This window comes from Mugil cephalus, chromosome 1 (genome assembly GCF_022458985.1).
Source record: "Mugil cephalus isolate CIBA_MC_2020 chromosome 1, CIBA_Mcephalus_1.1, whole genome shotgun sequence".
NCBI classification, from domain to species: domain Eukaryota; kingdom Metazoa; phylum Chordata; class Actinopteri; order Mugiliformes; family Mugilidae; genus Mugil; species Mugil cephalus.
The window spans coordinates 14,742,092-14,763,865 of record NC_061770.1 but is presented as its reverse complement, the minus strand read 5'-3'; the positions used below and the strand labels follow the sequence as shown (position 1 = coordinate 14,763,865).

Sequence of the window (21,774 nt, the reverse complement as noted above, 5' to 3'; positions counted from 1 at the left end):
TTATTATTATCATTTTCCATTCAATATTAAGCTATTAAAATAATACACAGGTTCAAATATTAATTTTTTTGCAGTGTGCATCTGGGATTTCACCTGGGGACCGAATAGGCTCTCAAACAAACAATTCGCTGAATTAGTGAAGTGGTGATAACATCTTTTGCCTCCATTTATCCCTTTACTAAAATATGTTGGATTCATGTTAATGTGTATTTAAAGAAATTGTACTTGTGTGGGGGAAAATTAATATAATATATATATATATATATATATATATATATATATATATATAGCAATGAGTTCTATATAGCAGTAAATATATGTACCCCCCCCCCCCCCCCCCCCCCCTTGCAGTACCTCTGCAGACCCACGGGGGTACTGCAGGGGGGGTCGCAAAATCTTTGAGTGATTAGACAATTTTCATATTTTTAAAAATAATAAATAAATAAAAATGATTCACCACTACATTTAGCTATGTGTACATGTAAAGGTATGTGTGTTTATGACAGTTGCACAGCCACCCTACTGTTGCACATGTTTGAAATTTGAACCTGTATTATCTGAACAGCTTAACATTGAATGCAAAATGATAATAATAATGTATACTTATAAATAGCACTAGGCTGAGTTTAATATAGAACACATGAACACATAGTGTTAGTAATTAGAGGGTCCCTACGTAATCTCTCCACCATTTTGGGGGTCAATGGCCTGAAAAACGTTGAAGATCCCTGGTCTAAACACATATTTACATTTGTTTACCGCTTAAGGGCAAGGAACCATGTATGATAAATTCAGAAATGTTAATTTTCTCCATGAAAATTGGGAATCTACAATAAAATCATGAAAGTAAAAGAAGTCTTGTGAGGCCCTACAATAACAATAACACTGTTGAAATTTTGAATTTCCAAGTATTTCAGTGAGTGCCCTATAAAGGGTTAGGCAACAATCTTATCCACTGAAAAAGGTGCATCTTTGCTAAATAAAGTCCTGTAAAATGAGACTATGAATGAACAGTGAGAGAAGTCAGTGAGCTGGTGGCTGCAGCAGGTCCAGTCTGCACACAGTCCCCCCAGAGCTGCAGTGCGGAGGGACAGGTCTAAAAGGAATGTCAGTCTCTCAAAACCCTTCGGGTGAGGACTTAGGAACCACGGTCTGACTCAAAACACCTGCGCCGTATAGAGGCCAGTGTACAGAGCGCTTCAACATCCTGGTCCAACATACACATTCATGAATGTTCGCTTTCACACAAACACACGTGCAAGGGCTAAACACACGAGCGCACACAAATATAAATAAAAGCCAGTTGTGTTCACACATACACGCATCATAGAAAAAAAATCATTCAAATACTGCACATATAGCTTGTGTCATCTTTTCCATGCCTACCTAACCCTCTCTGCATAAGTGGCATTTTTCGTGCAATGAAATACTATACATAGGTTATAGAAATGGACAAGACCCAAAAATGCTCTACACTCCCAAATAAACTTCCCCTCTGCTACTTTTCAGACTTTCAGGAAGAAAAAAAAAAAGCCCTCTGCAGACAGTGAGCTATTTGTACAGGTCTGTAGCATGTCTGCAGGCGTGCACTGGACTGTTGCTGGGATGGGTGACTGGTTTTACTGGTCTACCTCTGTTCACCTCAGTGCGAGCCACGGGAGAGGCACGGAGTGAGTGGAACAGCGTGATCAGGGCAGTGGAAACAATTTTCCTGGGCAGACCCCTACGTGGTGCCTTGCAGGCGACTTCCTCATTACGGGGTACCTTGCTGAAAATCCCATTGATTGCACAGGATGTCTTCAGACCCAATTCGAATTTATTAAGTCTGTGATTTCCGCACAGTGTAGAGAATAAAGCTCTGTCCTTGTGTGGTCAGCCTGGAACACCTGGGATATTTTAGGTTCACCTCCTCAAGACAAGAGTTTAGTTCAGTTTCAAACTATTTCCAGCACCCGTGTTTTGGGTAGTCGCCATGCGGCACTATCTAAGCGGTATAAAATGAGGTGCACTGCAGGATACCTTTATAATCTAAAGTGTCTCATTAGCGTGGCCCCGGGGCTGATGGCAGACTGCTATGCATCAGATTAACACGCCGCCTTAGATAGTCTTAGCTTGTTTTCCTGGGCAGACAACGCACTGCGGCGCTCCAGTAGTCATTTAGAACCCCAACACGAGCGATGAGCTAAGGCTAAACTGGAGAACGGCCAGGATTCAAAGCTCACACATAGCTTTCATAGACAGCGATAGCCCTAATGTAGTGGACACCTGATCTGGCTGCTTGGAAAAGACGAGCACACGGATCTCGTGCGTGTGTGTCGGTGTCATGTATTGTCTGTGGATAGAGCGCTGTTCTCACTTTCGTTCCTGGCTGTCTTCTACATAAACAGGAAATCGTAGTTCTCTTTGTTGACATCCCAGAGGAAGCTTCGAAGAGCCAGAGAGAAGAGAGACATGGTTTGTGTGACAGGGAAGTACATGAAAAGTGAAACGCGAGGGCCGGTGAGGAGAAGGGAGACAGCGAGGGAAATCTTGGCACCGGGGACACTTCCCAGTTTGCCGCGGGGCTGAATATATTTTGTCCATGTTGTATATTTGAGCTTTGGTGTCAGAATGACTTTCCTTATTATTACGTTTTACCACCAGAGCCAGTTTGACACACTTTCAGCTTTTTATCTCATTTGATTTTCTTTATACTCCAGAGTTGTCATCATTATATATGTTTTGCATTTTCTCAGCATTAGAAATATGCACATCAGTAATGGGGGAATAGGATTAGTGCCACATCGGGTTTGTGTCTTAATGTAATGTGCATTAGGAAATATAGACTGTGTCAAATGCATTTCACGTAACGACTTCAAATCTCAAATGCGGTTTTTACGCCATTCACAGTTGTCTTCGTCTTATTTGCTGTGAAACTAGCTTAATTTTGTCATGCGAGCCGAAAAGGAATATGGAGACCAATTCCCAGTGAATACAAGGTCTCTATTTCCTACAAATGAGATAACTGGCTTTCCTCTAAGTTGTGAAGTCAAGTCATACAATATGAATTCAAGTCAAAGTATATGAACTCTCTGGATCCAAAGGCACATTATTATTCTATGTGTCAATTATGAATAATGTTTTCCATCCAGGACCTAGGCTCAGGAGAACTTCACATATAACGATGTGCACTATTGTGCGGTATGCACACATTTCTGCGTTTGTCTGTGAGACCCAGGGGAACCGAATTTCTGCATGTAAGAAGACCTAAAGCTGGCCCTCTCCTTCTGCCTGACGCTGCAGCCAATCATAACCTTTCCCCAAAAACCTGAGTTTTGTGTATGAGCATGCACACGCAACTCACACACATCATCGGTTCAGTGCCAGAACCCATTCATCAGGCCCTCATAGCTGGGCCCTGTCAACCTCCAGCCCCCGGCCTGTAGGCCTCAAGCCAGGGGCTCGAGTTCCAGGCTCCCCGCCAGTCTGTCATGGTGCTGGGCCGCAGGCCAGCCTTCCATCAGCTTTGATGTGAGCTGGATAACCAAATGGCTGAAGAAGGGTGGCCCCTGAGCACAGGAGTTACACAGCGCACTGAGTGGGTCAGCGAGCTACCACAAGCGTTCAGAATGTGCGTGCGCACGCATGTACACACTAACAGCAGATCTGTCCAAGTTGTAAATGTTTATTTTTTATTTTTTTTTTACTGATGTTTCCATTGCATACAATGCTTATAAATTAAATTAAAGCGCGAAATATTTTGTATTCTAATATGATTAAGTGGGCCTAATTGTTTGATTTGGAGGCTTTGAAGAACTCTGGCTAATTAACACTGCAATAAATACACATTTTTATTGCTCACACGCTGAGCTGTAATTTGTCAGATTTTCATCACGCTGAAGACTGAAATATAGCATTTTATTGGCACTGTAAGCCTAAGAGATTGATTGCGTTGGAGGAAAGCAAGCAAAAGCAATGAACTGTTGAATTATGTTGTGTTTTACACTAGTGTGCCAGCGCTCTTCTGAACAGGCAGGTTAATCCCACTCTGCTTCTCACTCCTTTTCTCGTAATACATAAATACATGCAGGCACATGTGCAGAACCCTCACATTTCTACCCTCATTCACACAGCCGGCACACAAATCTAACAGCGGGTTGTGCAAGACTCATTGCAAAAAAACCCAACAAAAAAAACACTTTACTCGACTTAAAACAGCATTCGTGTTTCAAAAACAACAAACACTGATAAGTGTGCAGGTGCTGATTGACAGTCAATGCGATATGAACTATGAAGGGAAAAATTGCATTTTGATCTAATCGGAGCTGTAGTTTTGCTAACCGTTGCCTGACCTTGATTTTGTTAGAGGAGGAAATTATTTTACCAAAACGCTGGACAGCAGCCTCACCTCATATCTCCGGCTGATTTTTTTTCGCTATGTTTTGTTTTTGGTGCCTCTCTATCTTATTTTTCCGTCATCTTTTGCATTTTTCCGCCGGGGTCTTCGTATCAGAAGGAATGTTTTGTCACCGGGCCCTTTTGTCAGCTTGTTAAACAGAATCAATTAGCGGCGACGAGAAAGGGAATTCATCTTTCTCCGAGGTCAGCGAGGCTGGCCGGGCTACTACATCCACCCAGTCCAATTAATTCCTCATGAAGCAAGTTCCTCTTTAGATAATCTGAAAAACAAACTATCATCATACGTGAAAAATTCTAAATCTCCCTCCGCAGTGTTTATTAGTTTAGTAATTACTGCTAAAATGTGGCAGCTACGTTTTAGAAAAGCTCCGGCCCATTCCAAAGCGGACAAATAAACACAACACACAATATGTGGGAATGAGCTGGCCTTTCGGAGCCCCCCTCTAAGAGCAGTCAAAACCAATAGGAAATGTGAATGTTCCACAAGCAGACACAGAGCTTTATAGAAGGACATTCCCCCTTTAAAAAGGTGTTAGGTTTATTGGATCTAGCGGGACTTTACCTGCGTATCCAACTATTCCATTTTTCCGTCTGGGCCGCGCTGATTCATTAACCACAAAGACCTCAGTGTAATGCCCCTGTTTAAACACCTTATTTCATTAAGTGTTTTTTAATGAGGGCGCTAACTAGCCCAGGTGTCAGTCATCAGGGTAAGGGATGGCCAAGGCTGCTGGAAAATATGTCTTTCTGTGGTCCATTACATTTTTCCTGTGACGGTAAAATGTATGATGAGTGTATGTGTCGATTCTTCACAAAGCACTCAATGCAAGTGCATCCCGTGCGACTTGTCTGTGGTGGCGAGGGGTTTATTTTATTTTTTTTCTCTCGTAGTGCTGCTCCTTAATAAATGAGCTAGCAGTGACACGGCTTCTCAGTTTCACAAAAGCATGACTGGGCCTCTATACTCTCACCAGTAGCAATAACACAGTCCATTTGCTGTACTTATTTTTAATGCTGCATATTAGTTGTCTGTGTCTCAGGCTGATGGGGGACAGAATGATCTTCACCTGCCTTTAGTTCATTCATTTCATCATTCAGTGTAATGAATCACCAGTCTGGGGTAGATGGAAACTTGTTCTTCTTCTCCATTTTCCTCCTCCTCCTCCTCCTTCCTCTCTCTTCTCTTTTGATTTTAATTATCACCATCACATGCAAATGGCATTTTTCTAAATCTGGCGAAGGAGGGGAAGTTTAAAAGTCTGAGAACTTGTGCTCGACTGATTGATTGCCTCCGGTGGCCAAGGACCCACCGAGGATCCCTCTTAAACCTGAACTTCAACACTTCACTCGATACGCTTCATTAATACGAGCATTAAAGCAAATGACTTCATTGCGCGGACCGGCGTGTGCATCAGTCACTGTCTGCCTGCTTCCTCCGCTGTTACCTCTGCGAGTTTCTCTTCTGTGTTTTATCTCTTTGGCGCAGCGGCGCACTGGATACATTTTGTCCCTGTTTTCGTCCCCGTCTCCAAGCAGAGCCTGTTATCTTAACCGGTTCTCCGGGCGGAACAAATTCGGGGTGAAACTTGAAGAACGGGAAGCGTGTTTTTTCGAAAACGGGTGATGTCAGAGAATTCCAATTTCGAGGTGGTCTTTGACATAATTTATTGATTTAGTAATCGTTACATGGAATGCTCTGGGAACGCCCCAGATGGCTGCAAGAAAGATCATTTTCGCATAAATATCAACATTTGCTGCTTCTGTAACATTCTGTTTCGGTCTCAGCAGTCTCATGCATCTTTGCGTTCTCTCTTTTTTTTTTTTTTTTTAGACTGTGTACAGAACCACGGCAGGTGTGAAGTTAGCAGTGCAAAGGTGAGATGAAGATGGGGAAGGAGGCTTCAATAACCGCAGCGCTGTGTACTTTAACCGTAACCGGGCAAAACTGCACTGAGGTCAGAGCGACACCAGGGGCCCACTTCATCGTAATCCATCGAGGCTTAGCTAGCTGACAGAATCACTCAGCTACTGGCTCTGACCTGGCTCTCAGCTCTCTGTGGGGCAGTGCTATGCCCCCCCCACCTCTCCTCTCCCACCCACACACCCACCCACACACACACCATCATCATCACCACAGAAAAAGGAAAGGGAAGAGCTCTCATGGCATGCCCTTGACAATAAGGCTGTTACTTGAATCTACGCCTGCTTGTAAACACGTCTCCTTGGGTAAAATACTACATGCACTCCTAGAGGAAGCGGCGGTGCAAGGGTGCAATGACGGCGCGAGCACGTCTAGCCTGCGCCGACTAAGAACTCTGATCTATGTGACAGGAGAACAGTGATATACAGAAGCACAAAGCGCCGCGCGACCAGAGCAGGTTGAACGTCGGGGATGAAATACTCCACGGCGGATGTTTACCTTCCCAGCGTATGCTCTGTAAAATCAATTGAAGCGCTTCTACATAAAGGAAAACTCTCTTCGGTGAAATGGACGTTCTGTATGACATTTAAGACAGAATAACAGGTTGTAATGCTTTACTGTCACATGAAGGTGGATATGCTTCCACATCTGTGAGCAATAAAGCAAGGAGAGCTGCAGTGCTCCATACTGCTCGAGCGCTGCTGCGATCTCACACACACACATACACAAACAGCTATTCTGCTGTGTTTACCTTTCCAATTACAATTATTTCCTGGGATGTTTTCCATCATTCTGTCTTGCAACTTTATTCCGAGCTTTAATAGTCATGATTATGGGATTGTAGGACATGGGAATAATTCTGAGAAGCTAACTAGTTCAGACCAATACGAGACAAACTCACCTAAAACCTCAGACTAATTCTATTCCTATCCCTCCCTCTCGTTCCTTAACAATTACGCACACACACACACACACGCAGGAACCTCAGCTATGCGCGATGAAAGTCGTGACCTCTACGCGTAACCTTTCTATTTTCAGGCGGAGTTCTGCCCCATTGAAACAACTTGCGGCACGAGCGGTTTCTCAGGGGGTACACTGGGCCGGAATTGGCATCGAGAGCGTGGGGTGGGGGGGGGGGTAACTCTGTGGAACCGACTTGTCTCTCTGATCCAGTCCAGACCGTTTTGTGACGTCACGGTGTGGTACTCTCCCTCTCTAAAACACACAACCACAATCTCAAATAGTTCTAAATGCAGCTTTGCGGAGCGTTCTCGTTTTGGCCTGGTTGCCGTTTTACATCAAGAGCCGGGAAATGGAACAAGCTCCACTTTGGCTTGGAAAGACGAGCTTTGCCAGACGGTTGCACTGACAGCACTTTTTTTTTTTCTCTCCCCCCACTTTTGGTGCAATTGTAGGTATTTTCTCCAGCGACAGTTTGATTCGACGTAGTGACACGAAGGGGTTGCAACCACTCATATATTATAACCACCTCAGAGTCCACCCAGCCACAGTGCAGCATGGCAAAAAAATAAATAAAAAAAATGGAATATAGTGGAGTTCAAGCTGAGGTTTTGTTTCACAGATGGTAAAATGTGGTGTAATTGGAATACCTCAATATGTGTAGCAGGGTATATTGCGGATATAAAAGAATATTAGTTCAGCCTTTTCCACTGCAGGAGGGGGAGAAAAAAAATCAACAAAACAGGCTATTTATGAATGTACAAAGTCGCGGTCAGAAGATCTGGCTTCAGCGAGAGGGAGTTTGCCTTATATCAACCAGCTGCTTTGTTTTAGGAAAGCACAACTTGTCACGTAATCGTCCTGAAGAGCCTCAGAGGAATTTTAATGCACTGGAAGAAGAATAGAGCAAAAACCACCCGATAACTTGAGAGAACCTCAGTTTTTGCACAGGCCGTTCTCTTAATCATAATAATTATTACCTTTGAATGAAGAGCAAAAACATACACAGCTGCGACGACGCATTTAAGGCACAATTAAAGCTTTTTTTTTTTTTTTTTTTAAATAAAACCACCATTTTTGTGTTTTTCTTGGAAGAAAAAAACAACTTTAGTTAAAATTTATTTTCTGTAGAGATAAAGAGGAGGGACATCTGAGAGCAATGGAAAGTATACTTAACACACTCTGCTGCCAAGGTTTACAGGTGATGGGAAGCTACTCTGGGAAGTGCTTTGGCAATGAACGCTTAATTGTGTGTGCAAAACCCACATCACACCTAATCGCCCCGTGACCACAGACCCAAAAAGATGCCATTATTCTCTGCAGGACAGATATATAAATATTTACGCAGCCGCCTGCATTAGCTGTCAAACTGGCAGGAAAGGTGGCTTTTTTTTTCTTTTTTTTTTATGGAACCACAGCGAAACATCTGAGCATTTTGTCCAAACATTTGGAAGTATCCGTGCCTCTTCAACGCCAGTGAAAGTCGTACCTGTGCACCTGTGGGTTTCAGGTTTCCTCCGCCTGCCGTGCACCTGGATTTCTGTTTGCGCCGCAGCCAGAGCGTAGGAGTCCTGCTGGTATCGAGTCAGTCACTCATCCTCAAGGAGCCTCGTCCAGCATGACTCGACCTTCGTGTACATGAGAAATCCAAAGCTCGAAGGGTGATTTTATATCCTTATAAACCCAGCTGTTGACAGAAGGTTCAAATATGTAAAACCTCTTGCTGGTCCCCATCTCCTTTGAGCTCATTTTACACTCTCTCTCCCTCTCTCCCTCTCTCTCGTGCTGACCTTGCATTTTTCCCCTCTTGCTTTTGCTTATTGGCCCGTGTGACACCAATCAGAAACATAAACACTTTCCACGATGCGGCGGGGTTTGTGCAAATAGGTGCACATGCAACGGAGCGGAGACGCACAGACTCGCACCAGAGGGCTAACTGACAGGGTCACATATGGGATGTGCTCCTAAAGTCAGTATCATTTTACAAGTGTAAATATTAGTCGATGTCAGGAGCATTTATACTGTAATGGTAGTCCTTCAGCTCTATTTCCCCGAAGCTCTTTCTCCCCGCTCCTCACCCTCGGGCCTCTCTCCCTGCAACCCCTCGCCTTATTACCCCCTTCTCATTCAGCCCTTGTGTAATCCCCCATTCCTCATTACCCAATCTGCTCTCCGGTTTTCTGCGTCTTCTCTTGAGCACCAGCGGTCTCTGACAAGGCCCAGTCGCGTTCCAGACATCCCAATTTCCCCCACATTGAAAATCCCCACCCCCCTCTTCTTCTTATTCTCGTGACACGGTATGATTAATCCCCCCCATTAACTGATCCACCGTCACTGTAACGTCGAGGAGCACTTATAAAGCAACCTCGACCGTCCCCTAGAGAGAAACTTAATCTTCAGGCCATCTTCCAAAGATCTCAAGCGAAATCTTCGACTTTTTCGCGCACTACGCGCCTAAAGCAGATGTGAGCCAAAGTGGGTTAAATGTTAGACCCAGCTCAAACTCGAAACTTGCCAAAGGATTGAAGAGAAGGGATGAAGGTGAAAGCCTTGACTTGATTTAAAAAAAAAAAAAAAAAAATGTTATTTTGGAGTTAGAGTTTAAATGGGAATTAAAGCCACTGTTCGAAAGGATTATTTAGCAACACTAAATGAAACATGAAAAGGTTCCTTTGCAAATACAGAGACTAAATACTTCTCCACTGGTTTTACATTTGATATTTATTGAAACAAAGTAGAGCATTGAGCCAGAAGTACAAAATATCAGCTATAACACATTAACAAAACTCAAATTCATAGAGAAGCTTATAAATATACATAGTTGGATTGGTGGAAACATGTTACCTATTGGGAATCATCACAGGGATAGTGAGTGAAGTTAACTGAGTGGCACTGAAAGTCGGTGGCGACGCCAACGTCTGAACATCTTCGACGTAATGTGAGTGTTTGTGTATTTGGGTGTTAACAGCAAAGCTAAACCATGAGTGACAAGACAAAGAACTGGTTTCAAAAGTATAAGGTGCATTTCCCTTTTACAAAAACAGTGAAGAGCCGCATTAGTGAGAACAATTATTATTATTATTATTATTTTTAAAAGTGACCTTAAAACTCTGGGATTTCTGACTAAATACTGACTAATACCGAGATTCTGCTTTTCTGCTTTTAAGCTTAAAGGACGATCTGGTTAAAGAAAATAAATACAGTTTACTGATTGGTTGGATAGACATACTATATACACAGAGCACGGAATATTTCACCACTGTAACCACAACATTGCCCATATATATTCAAACCTTGTTAAGTACTGTAGAATAATGTTAAATGGATAATCTGAATTAATATGGAGACAAAAAAAAAAAAAAAAAATGTAGGCTATAATATTGATATATTGATAACAGCTGAACAGACACGTACAGACAGGTTTAAGCCTCTGTATCAAAGTGCATAATGGTGGAGGGCTTGTTGCAGCACCTGGGGAACTCTAAGGCTTCTGGGACAGCTTAATAAATGGCCCAATCCCCAAAATAGCCCTCTTGTTGTACCCATTGTACTCTGAGGACTCGTACAAATCAACAGTGTTCCTTACTGCACACGTGGCGAGAGGGGACAGGCTTCGGTAAGGACGCGAGGGCTTGTTTGGGACGGGGCCCACGAAAACAAAATCCTTACCCCCGCAGCACAGGCGGGTTTCTCCTCTCAACGCGGCCGTTCTCCCACCGCAAATCAGGACCTCTTAGTCGGCTGTGCCACAAATATCAAACCTTAATCGTGTTAGAAATGGAGAGGCACGGCCCACTTTCACAATCAGTGTGAACCATCTGAGGCTGAAGATTTTTTTTCTAGACTTTAAAAAAAAAAAAAAAAGAAAAAAAAAAGGGTGAGGGCAGGGCGGGGAAAGATTTCCAGCCAATTTCAGGCACTTAAAGGGTTTAAAAGAAATTGGCTAGAGATGACTGGGCCAAAATAAAAACATAAGAATCTCAAAATAAATATTTCACAATACTCTCAGTTTCTGAAGACATAAGATTTTTTTTTTTGTTGAAAAAAAGAGTGTCTTTTTGCAAATGGCATAATTGTTTAACTCTATAAATATAATTTATATAGTTTCTTTCTTCCATTCTCTCTCTGTGTTCGACTCCGTTGCTCATGAATGCACACAGATGCGAGCCCATCGTCTGCAAGCGAAAGCGCGCGCGCGCGGGGGCAACGCTCCTCCTCTCACTTGCACACGAATTGGTCTACGATTTTGGTGCAGCGCTTGCACTTGACGTAGCAGCACCAGTGGAACTTGCAGTGGCAGCGCTCCACTATCTGGGCCTTGTACTGGTCGTAGCCCCTGCCGCAGCACATGAGCTCGCACCCATCCATGCCCTCCGAGGTCTTGTTGCAGAGGCGCCCCACCGTGCCCAGGGAGCCAGTGCTCTGGTTCTTCAAGCAGTAGTCCGGACTGGACTCGATGTACACCAGGTCGTGGCTCGTGGGAGCGTTGAACTTGCTGTGCATCTGCACGAGCTTCCCGCGCGTGTTGAGTTTCATGGCCGCGGCGCTGTCGTACTTCTCCTTCAGCGCGTCGCCCACCTTGCGGAAGTCGGCGAGCTGCAGCCAGCAGGTTTTCAGGCTGCAGGAGCCCGACACCCCGTGGCACTTGCAGGACACGTTGGCAAGGTCTGACACAGTCTTAAAGGGGGAGAAGAAGGAGAGAGAATTTGAGGAGCTTGCGAAAGTGATTATACTAATATTATATATTTGCATAATGTGCTCCTCCATAACTCTATAAAACACAGAGTGACCCTGTCCGTGCCTCCACCGGCGCACAAAATAAAATGTTTGTGTCTGCTCATTTGTCCTACTTGAAAGAGTGCAGCCAGGCAACAGATATCTGGCATTGTGTTTCCTTTGAGGTGGTTTCAAGATGTTTGGAAAGAAACAGCAAGCCCAGAGCTGTCTCCTGTGACTCCATCTCCCTACAGATCAAAGCCTCAGGAGGGGAGAGCAGATGGAGCTGTTACGCAGATGATCAGCGGAGACCTATCTGATCCACCTGGATTGTCTCAGTTCCATACCCCACTATCTGGTGAAGCCGCCTTTCTGCTAGTTTATTGAATGAAAGCTTAAATATCTGTGCGTGCGTGTGTGCAATTCAGGTGTCTTACCCTCCTTCCTGCCTCGTTGTTGTGCAGATTCATCAGCAGCCGCGCACTCTCGTATGTGCCTTTGGGGTAGCTCTTCTCCCTCTCCCGCGCGTCCACAAACTCCTTGGAGAACCTGTAGCCGTAGTTGAGGTTGTCTCCGCAGCCGCCCCACAGCCAGTCTCTGGGCAGGTCTTTGGGCCGCGCGGCGCGACTGCACCCGCAGCTCGAAAGCTCCCCCTCTCTGCAGGCGCGGCTCACCGCGTTCACCACTCCGGCCGCGCTGATGGCGTAAGTGAACGCCGTTTCTCGGCTGCCTGCGGAGCACACCAATGGGAGAGACACGTCACATTTGACGCAATTAAAAGACAAAGCAAAGGAGAAAATCTGCCCGAACGGCGCCCTGTCATTTGGTGTGGGTTTCGCGTGTTTACTTTCTGTGTATCGAACGCGCCTCGCTGTCACTTTGCTTAAAGAGCGCGCACGGTGTTATGAGATGTGATGTCATGTGACAGCATTTACCATACACTCAAGATTACAGAGCACTTCAGCCAAGCGCTGCAGGCTCGTCATCGGCAACATGCTGAAGAGTGTAATCTGGTTTGCTGTTGTTGGGCCTTGGCCAGAAAGAAGAGAGCGCCCTCCAGTGACAGGGGTCCTTCTTAACAAGCGGCTGCCGTTTTCAGCCAAATTGGGGGCGACGTCAACCCTTTCACTTTATCTGTCATGAGTGGGTGATCCTGGAGCCACTGCTCATTAACTCCCACCACTTCCACCCTCGACATTTACTCTGCGGAGACTGGAGCTTGACAGGTTTACAAAAAAAACAACAACTCAAAAATGCGCGTAAGCAGTTTTTGTTGTCACTCTGCAAAAGCCACAGAGAGACAGGGAGAGGAGATAAGTGACTAAAGAAGAAACAGACGACAGGGCCGTGGCGCGGTGCGCTGACACTAAAGATGAGGGCCGTAAATGCATAGCTCATATACCTCCTGGGCCAAACTTTACAGAGTGCGCTATAATGGCAATAGCAGATGGACAGAGAAGGAGAGATGAGGGGAACAAAAGAAAAGGAGAGGGAGACTATAAGTCAAGAAGAGGACGTTGAAAAAAGCTAAATGGAAAGGGAGACACACACTTAAAATAACAAAAGGCTGAAAAAGACAAGCCAAAACAAAGAGAGAAGATGAATAAAAGAAAAGAAACTTTGTATGAAAGATGTCTAGGTGGGAAACTCGGCATCACAAGTGACCAGAGATAGTGAAAGATTTATTAGTTCAGAATAACTTTGAATCCAGCTTGAAAACATTGGCCTATTTGTGGACTTGCCGACAGACAAAGTGTCGCCTCCCACAGTGCTCCCTCGTTTCTAACGCACCCCTCCGTGGAGCCAGCTAAGCCAGCCAGCGGAGAGAACCTGGCCATGCCAGCGCCAGCACCCCTCCACCCGCCCCCCCACCCCGGAGCTCAGCTTTAAATCACCATCGGCGTCAGAAGCCAGCAGACAGACAGCAGGACTGGCTTTCATATGGACAACCGTGGAGATGTTTACTTGGCTCACGGCGGGCTGAGATGGGTTCGCTGCCGGGGAGGGAGAAGATCCACTGATCTGTGGAGAGGATTCAGCCGAACACCACCACAAGCGGCGCCGATCCGCCCGGACTGATACAGCGCAAATGAGGCTCCTGCCACGGCACGATGCAGCGCGGATGACAGAAACTTCGTATTTAGTGCTCACGACGTGACATTTAAACACAGTGCCAGGGTCACTCTGGTTCAGCTGCAAACATTGATGTGATTGGCTTTTAGTGGAACAACTGCGGCACCGCCGAGAAAAGTCACCAAGAAAAATGTTGATAGTGTGTTCTGTAGTTTGCGCAGAGTAATGGGAACATTATTTCTGGGGGGAAAAAAAAGTGCTGTTGAGTCCATTATGAAAAAATGTTGTTTTTCTTTAATCTGCGAGCAACGTGAATAAAACTTGATGTGGCACTGTGAGTTTTTCCTTTCGTCTTATGAGAAATTCGGGCTAAGTGGCCGCTTAAAAACTACAAACGCAGAACGGGATACATCTGCAGGGAACTCAAAAGATTTGAACACCACAAGCAGCGACAGACGTCAAAGCTGTGAAACGCGATCCGCTCAGATGTTGCCACCAGGCAGCCAGGACGGTTGTAACTGTGCTCCCCGTGAACACCACCGCCATTGTGTAGATTCATTCCAATTTACTTGGAGATGATCAAGGCGAAGGCAAACGTCCAAACAAAACTAAAACAGGCCACGTTAAATGATAGGATGTGCTTTTAGGGAAGAACTGTAAGGCTCCTGAACTTTCTACAAAAGCACACACACACATAAGCAGACACTGCCATCTCTGACAGGGCTGATATATTGGCGCATACCCTCAACGCACTCCCGTTACTTGTAAATAAAGCGAGGCTGCTAAAGTCCGGAGTGTGCGCCTATATGCGTGTGTGTGTGCATTTGATTGTCTCCCATTCATCAGAGGAAAAGCAGATTCTCTGCCTCCCTCCTGCTCCGTGTAAGGGGCTGGTTTAGCGTGCCAGAGCCACGTGTGATTTATCCAGCCACCTCACCCACCAACTATTCCCTCCGCACAGCTGCTGAGAATCAGCAGCCCTATGCACAATTTCACCCACACTTTTCGCAAATGCTAAAAAAAACAAAAAAAAACCCCAAAAATAAAACAAAACAAAAAAAAAAGGTCAGTGAACCAGAGAATAAATAAAGCAAACGCAGAGAATGTGCAGATACTGAATACCGCGGAGGAAATATGCGCTTGTTTGAGAATCTGAACATTTGCCTTTTTTTTTTTCTCCCCCCTCTTCTCTTTTTTCATATTTTGCCCATTCCTTACCTATTTGCATGACCCGGCCAAAAACGGAGGAGTTGTCCACCGTGCTGCAGTTCCAGCGCCGATGCCTGAACTGGTACTGGCACTCTCTGATGCCCGTCTTGGCACCTTCGCCGATGTACTGCATGTGGTCCTGGTAGAGCTGGCACAGTTTCTTCTGGCCCTGCGAGAGGCCCACCAGCTGGCTGCACAGAGGCTGGGCACCGATGATGTAGGCCTCCGGGATCAGTAAAGGGTTCATGGCCAGAGACCTGGAAGAAGTGGAGGGGGGGGGGGGGGGGGGGGGCACATAATGTTTTCACCCGTTAACATTTTTCAGGGACACAGTCACAATCAGCACCTCTGTCTCAGTCTGAAATAAGGTGCAGTTGGTTACTGGAAGGAGAAAAAGCCCTGCACACACTTGTCTTTCAAAACCAATAAGGTGAGGTGTCAAGAACGCACGATTAATCATGGACATTTTGTATTCAGTGGCCTTTGTACTGCAAATTTCCCCGCTGTGTTTTTTTTTTTTTTTTTATCTTATCTTGCCCTTACTTGTGAGCCTCATATCCAAGAAATGTCCCCTGCCACAAGTAACATAGTGTACGCCCAAGTTTGATAGCATGTGAACGGTTCAACCGCCTTTTTTTTTTTATCTAAGACTGCTACATTTTAATCTTTAATAGGCGAAACCTCTGCGTTTTATAAAAAACACGATGATGTGCAGAAGAGCGAAATTAATCTGAACAAATCACTGTCATTTCAAAAAAAACGACTGATCTTTTTATTTATTTATTTTCTTGTTAAGTTTGGATTCGTCTTGTGTCCGCTTTGAATGTCTGAAACTGAAGCGCACTGCTCGATGGCCACTTGCTCATTCCCAACTTAGCGCCCAAAGTGGAAAACTGGAAATGAATACCTATTTACATCAAAGAGAAAGACAGAGAAATAAAAAAAATTGGCTGAAGAAAGAGGGAGAAGGGAACAAACACAGGCAGAACAGACAGAGAGAGGGAGAGAGAGAGAGAAACACTAGTATGAGCATCTGGTTCCAGGCCACAGTACAATTAGAGCAGCCCATCCCTGAGCCCCAAGAGACAGACAATTAGCCCCCAGTGTAACCTGATCGACTGAGGAAACTCGACGGAGAGAGAACGCAGGCCGAACACACAGACAACATACACACAGAAGTAAATATATATATATGTATATACAGTGTACTTAAAGGCTGCCTGTGTGCTCGAACACACACATGCAGACTGACGCTCAGTCTCCCAAATATGCAGCCAGCGGGGCCGGCGCTCCAAAACTCCAAATCATTCACACCTGTGTCTCCTCTCAAAGAGGAAACTGAAAGACACACAGGTTGTGCTCCGAACTCAGCCCTTCCAAAGAGCCCCGTGGTTATGTGCGAGTCTTCGGCCGGGCTCGTAATTTAACCCCCGCGATTAGATTACTTTAATGTGGGTGCCAAATGAGCTGAGCACATCGGAGCATGTTCGATCTTCAGATTAATTATCTTAATTATTATTTTCATGTAATTTTGCCGTCACCGCAGGATGTCAGTCTGCCTATTTTCACGTCAATAAACGTCGTGCACAGGAAACAGCTACCGGATGTGCAGAGTTGCAAAATGCCTTTTAGAAGGGCTTCTAAGGTAAACAGAATATCCCTCTATCAGACGTACTCTGTGCGTTTAACATGCACAAATATAGACTTCTTTTTTTCCCTAATGGCAGCAGAACACACACATGCACGCGCACACACACACAGGGTTGTGTATGGACGCTGACTCATAAACCACAGCATTCTATGTTTTCTATAACGTTCATAATTTTGGTTTGGCAATATGTGAAGAAAGAAAATAAGGGAGGAAAAAAAAGGTCTTTCAGTAAAGCTAATGTGCCGTAGTCAGCATGTTGTCCTACTTCATAGCTGAGGAGGCTTACTTAGCAAACATGCACATACACGCATCAAATTAACTCTGGAGCTAAGTAATGAACAAGTATGAACACTTATTAAATCTTTTTAAATCAGCACCTAAACGATGGCCTTTTTCAAGTCATGTCTTTAAGCACTCGCTTGCCCACAAAGCGACTTGTGCGTGGGCGAAAACAAAGTAAAAATGCCTTTTGAAAACTGACCATCTCCACTTAAAATGTGAAAACACATGTTAGCAGAACATTGAGCAAAAATAAGGCGCATGGAGAAAAGAGCTGCTCATACGGAAACAAAAATGAATGCATACCACCACGAGTTGGCTTCCACCACCACCTGCATGAGGAGAGTGAGGAGCATGAGGGCAAAGACGCAGTGTCTGGAGTCCAGCACGCTGCCAAAGGGCCAGCGAAGCGGCCGACGCACGCAGCCCAGGCCCAGGTTCATCCTGCCGCCGATCTGAAGGAGAACACAGTGACAGAGTGCATGTCAAGTTTAGCTGTTTGGATGTTTGCTTCCCTGCACTCGTTTCAGAACGCAGGAGAGTCGTAAGACATACATCCGTCACATCAAACATGTGTTGGAAATAATTCTTTTAGCTACGTTTCTGCGCAGCTACATTCAGCTCATTCACATGCAAACAGGTAAAGTTGTGCAAGAGGCCCGAGGCCATCGTTTTGGCAGCGTGTCTGAGTGTGAATCACCCAGAGACGTGCAGCCAGAGAAGACACAATGATCATGAAACCTCAGCTAGACACATTCCTGACATTTCCCTCTGCTCATGAGAAGTACACAAAGGCGAACGAAGAGAGGCCTAAATAGGGTCAGCGTGTGTTTTATTTGTATTGAGACGGCACAAATTAGTTCAAATTAAAATCTAAATTCGGCAGATTTTGTTTTTAAGCATTGCTAGTTCATTCAAACCTGGCTGTATTTAGTTTTAATGACGAGCTTTAATTTTGATAAACATGCTTACAAGGCCATAAAAACGTGTTCTTGTTTTTTGTTTTTTAAAAAACGTTCAATTCCCTTTTTAATTTAAATAATAACTTGGAATATTTATACAAAAAATAATAACTGGATTAAATGTGAATTTAAAAAGAAAATGGAAAAAATAATAGTTTTAAAACATTTAAATAGTTTCTTTTTGACTCGTGCAGCTTTTAAATGCGTAATTTGACAGTTTTCAAATTCAATTTTATATTGATTAATTGTAGGTGGGTTTGATTGACAGGAGCCACGTCAGCGCGTGATGGTCTGATCACAACGTCCAGCTTCTGCGCAACTAAAACTAGGAATTAAAAAAAAAAAAAAAAAAAAAAAAAAATTCCTTCCATTATCTTCCAACAGCATCGAGACTTCGGTGGTACAGTTTGGCTGCCATTTAGGCAGAAAATGAGTTCAAATAATTACCCCCTAAATCTGCAAGTCAGACCGACGTGCCACAGCCTTCCAGTTGGGCCGTGTGTGAATTTTTGGGACTGAAGGCAGCTCTAATTTGTCACGCTGCGTTATTTTCCAGGGTTGAGTCGTGGAGACCTGGGCCTGCCTAAAACTCATTAAAGACGAGGCCAAGTTCACCATCAAACACTCGGCGCGCGTACACACACGCGCGCGCACGCACGTACACTACATCATGTGCTTTCAGTTTGCGCGCTGCCTCACTAATAGTTGGTGAGGTTATGATGTGCAGTTCTTCCACACAAATTAAAGCAATCATCCACAGAAGGCGGCGGTTTGACACCGATTTAAAAAAAAAAAAAAAAAAAAAAAAAAAAAAAAAAAGTAGTCAGTAATCAGTAATTGGAGCCGTTACGCCCAAAGGGAAGCGGATTCGAAGAATCTATTTTCATTTGTGGATTACTAAATTCAACCATTAAATATGATTTGTTTTCTTTTTTTCAGCGGGGCTGACAAGTGACTCGTATCCTTTGTTCAAAATCAAACGGACAGTTATGGAGGCATATGTTCGTGCGTTTTTTGTTTGATAATGAGAATTCGTTTCAAAAAGAAGACGCGAATATTGTTAAGAAATTAATGTCGTTGTTGATGTTTTTTTAATTGAAAGTACTAATCGTCGCGTAACCTCAACATTATTCATATTTTATTTTATTATCACCGTTCTACAACTTCCTGCGTTTGGCACCCGCAATATCAGCTGCGCAAATCCTGCGCGCTGTGACCCCTGGAAACGATTTGACCCGAACGAAGTATTCCTAGTACTTGGCCGGATGACTGATGACTACCCTTCAGATTTCTGTCAGGGAAAGTGGCATCTAACTGAACAAATTTGAGCGGAGAACAATTAGACCGTCGTTTGCAAGATGATAAAAACGTGGATCACTCAGAGGCTACAATGCATTGCTAAATCCGCATTTTAAAAACACAAAGTTATCAATGTAAAATAAGTAGCCTGACGGATTTTAATTTTTTTTTTTTTTATTTATTTGTTTTACAATGGGAAAATATGGGAATATTTCAGCTCCGGTCAAATCTGAAAATGTTGTGTTTTGCTCTCCACTTGCTGCAGCATTTGGCCAAACCATCCGAAACACCCATGAAATAATTAGATCTTAAAAATGTTAGCAGTAAATCATGTTTTTACGACTATGAAGCAAAGACACAGTGGTGTAATTGCCAAATTATGAGCACTTGTAATTTGTGACAGCGCTGTATTTAAGAGACGATACCCGCATGTTCCCGTTGGAAGTTTTATCCTGAAAATTCATTTGATATTTTTGGGTGGCGATATGGACGCGGACACGAAACAATCGGTGTCCTTTTTGGCATGCCCTGATGTTTATAGAAAACCAGGAGAGGGAGCCAGGTACAAGGATTTGATGAGGAGAAGCAGCAGCACAAAGGACACTGCCTGACTTTAAAATATTATTGGATAACAATACAATTATACCAGTTGTTTTTTGTGTTTTGTTTTTTTAAATACATGTATTTGTTGTGTTGAATTTATTATTTGTCTAACAAGATACTGACATATGGGTCACAGTCACTGGTGTGTGTGTGTGTGTGGGGGGGGGGGGGGGGGGGGGGGGGGGGCAGCATGTTTCACACATCTGTCAAGAGCTTTTGTGCACATCCAAGAACCTGCATTAGTCCAAAACACGTCTCACATAAATACACATTTTCCACTCCTTGAGATAAACTAAGGGTTGCGTGGAGTGAAGCAGGAGACCTATAGGCTACTCACCAGGGAGCACAGTCCGTTAGAAGTTGTAATCCACTCTGTGCAGATGATATCAAACCAGTAATCCCAGTGCAGGCCAGGTGGATATAAGACTCCCCTTTTCCCGCTGCACTGAAAGCAGCAAGTCTCGCCGTTTTATCCGTGTCTCGTGGAAAGTGCTTGGTTGGAGATGAACAGATCGCACAAGGCTGAGCGAGTTCTTCAGGTTTGGTGTTCTGGTGAACACGGATGCCCCCCCTCTCCAAAAAACAAATCAGTGAAAGCGCTCCGTGCGCGTGAAGTCTTGCGGAAGCAAGCGGGGTTGTCTTAAAACTCTAAAGACAGTGACAGGAAACGGTCATTTCCTTCAGCTGAGCAGTGCGTGACTTTGCGGTGTCTATTAAAAAAAAAAAAAAAAAAAAAAAAAAGCAAAACATCTACGGCAACCCAAGCGGCGTTGGTGGAAACGTCGGATGTGTGAAGCCTACTTTTGTCGATTCACTTCTGATTGTAGTCGGACTACTTTTAAACTGCTCCAGATTAAAGCTAAAACTATATCACAGCACAAAAACGAGAAGAAGAAGAAGGAGGAGGAAATCTTGTTGTGTGCATAAAATATAAAATCCAGGCGTTCACACGCTCAGGTCATAGCGTGTTTTACCTGCGGAAAGATCCACACGGTGATCCTCGCCACAAACGACTTGTCAATTTCCCTTCCATTCTGTGCAAAAAAAAAAAAAAAAACACAAACACACACAGAAAACCGGCCGTGACAATTCCTTAGCTCGAGATAAAAAAAACTTCACAAGAAAAAAAAATGGAAGTCAACCGCCTCGTACAAAATAAATAAAGTGAAATAATAATAATAATAAAAAAACTAAATCAATCAGCTCCAGGCAGTATGATCCAATATATATATATATATGTATAAAAAAAAATAAAACTTTCCGCGCGGACTGTCTCCGAACAGTGCGGCTTGGCGAGCGCGCACGGTGCCAGGGGGAGGAAAAGAGCGCAGCGTGCGAACAACGGCGGCTTTTGCTTAAGACTCCGAGTGCGTCGTCCTCCCACACCGTATGTGTGTGTCTGTCCGTCTGCGCCGAAGTGCCGAAAACTATCCCTCCCTCTCTCCCTTTTCTCCCTCTCTCACCTGCTCCAGTCGCCTCCTCTCGAAAACTAGCTCGCTGCAGCATGGATGCGCGGCGCAAAAAAAAAAAAAAACTTCACATGGCGCATGCGCTTCACATTTCTAAATCCCCATTTTTTCTTCTTCTTCTTTCAGTCACCAACTTTCAAAAACCGAGGAATTTCAGCGTAAGTAAAACTGTAGAGAGAGACGGAGAGAGGGAGAGAGAAAGAGAGAGAGAGAGAAGGGCGGAACAGGCTGTAA

At 44.3% G+C, this 21,774-nt stretch overlaps 1 protein-coding gene across 1 annotated transcript; it reads right to left on the bottom strand.

Moving 5' to 3' along the window:
- Positions 1–9,982: 9,982 nt before the first annotated feature.
- On the bottom strand, positions 9,983–21,543 carry LOC125024110 (protein Wnt-5a-like). The gene is made up of 5 exons (XM_047611795.1): positions 20,409–21,543; positions 17,514–17,662; positions 15,287–15,534; positions 12,433–12,725; positions 9,983–11,956 (listed from the first exon to the last, which is right to left on the bottom strand). The coding sequence occupies exons 2-5, from the start codon at positions 17,648–17,650 to the stop codon at positions 11,498–11,500; spliced, it is 1,137 nt and encodes a 378-aa protein (XP_047467751.1). The 5' UTR covers positions 17,651–17,662; positions 20,409–21,543; the 3' UTR covers positions 9,983–11,497.
- Between the last annotated feature and the right edge of the window lie 231 nt (positions 21,544–21,774).

What these genes read in the sequence shown, in the direction of transcription:
- LOC125024110 (XM_047611795.1), bottom strand. Translation starts at nt 17,650, where the DNA reads ATGAACCTGGGCCTGGGCTGCGTGCGTCGGCCGCTTCGCTGGCCCTTT. An exon ending in TGGCCGGGTCATGCAAATAG is followed by an intron (nt 12,726 to 15,286) that starts GTAAGGAATGGG and finishes TGTGCTCCGCAG; the next exon opens with GCAGCCGAGAAACGGCGTTC. An exon ending in ACAACGAGGCAGGAAGGAGG is followed by an intron (nt 11,957 to 12,432) that starts GTAAGACACCTG and finishes TCCCCCTTTAAG; the next exon opens with ACTGTGTCAGACCTTGCCAA.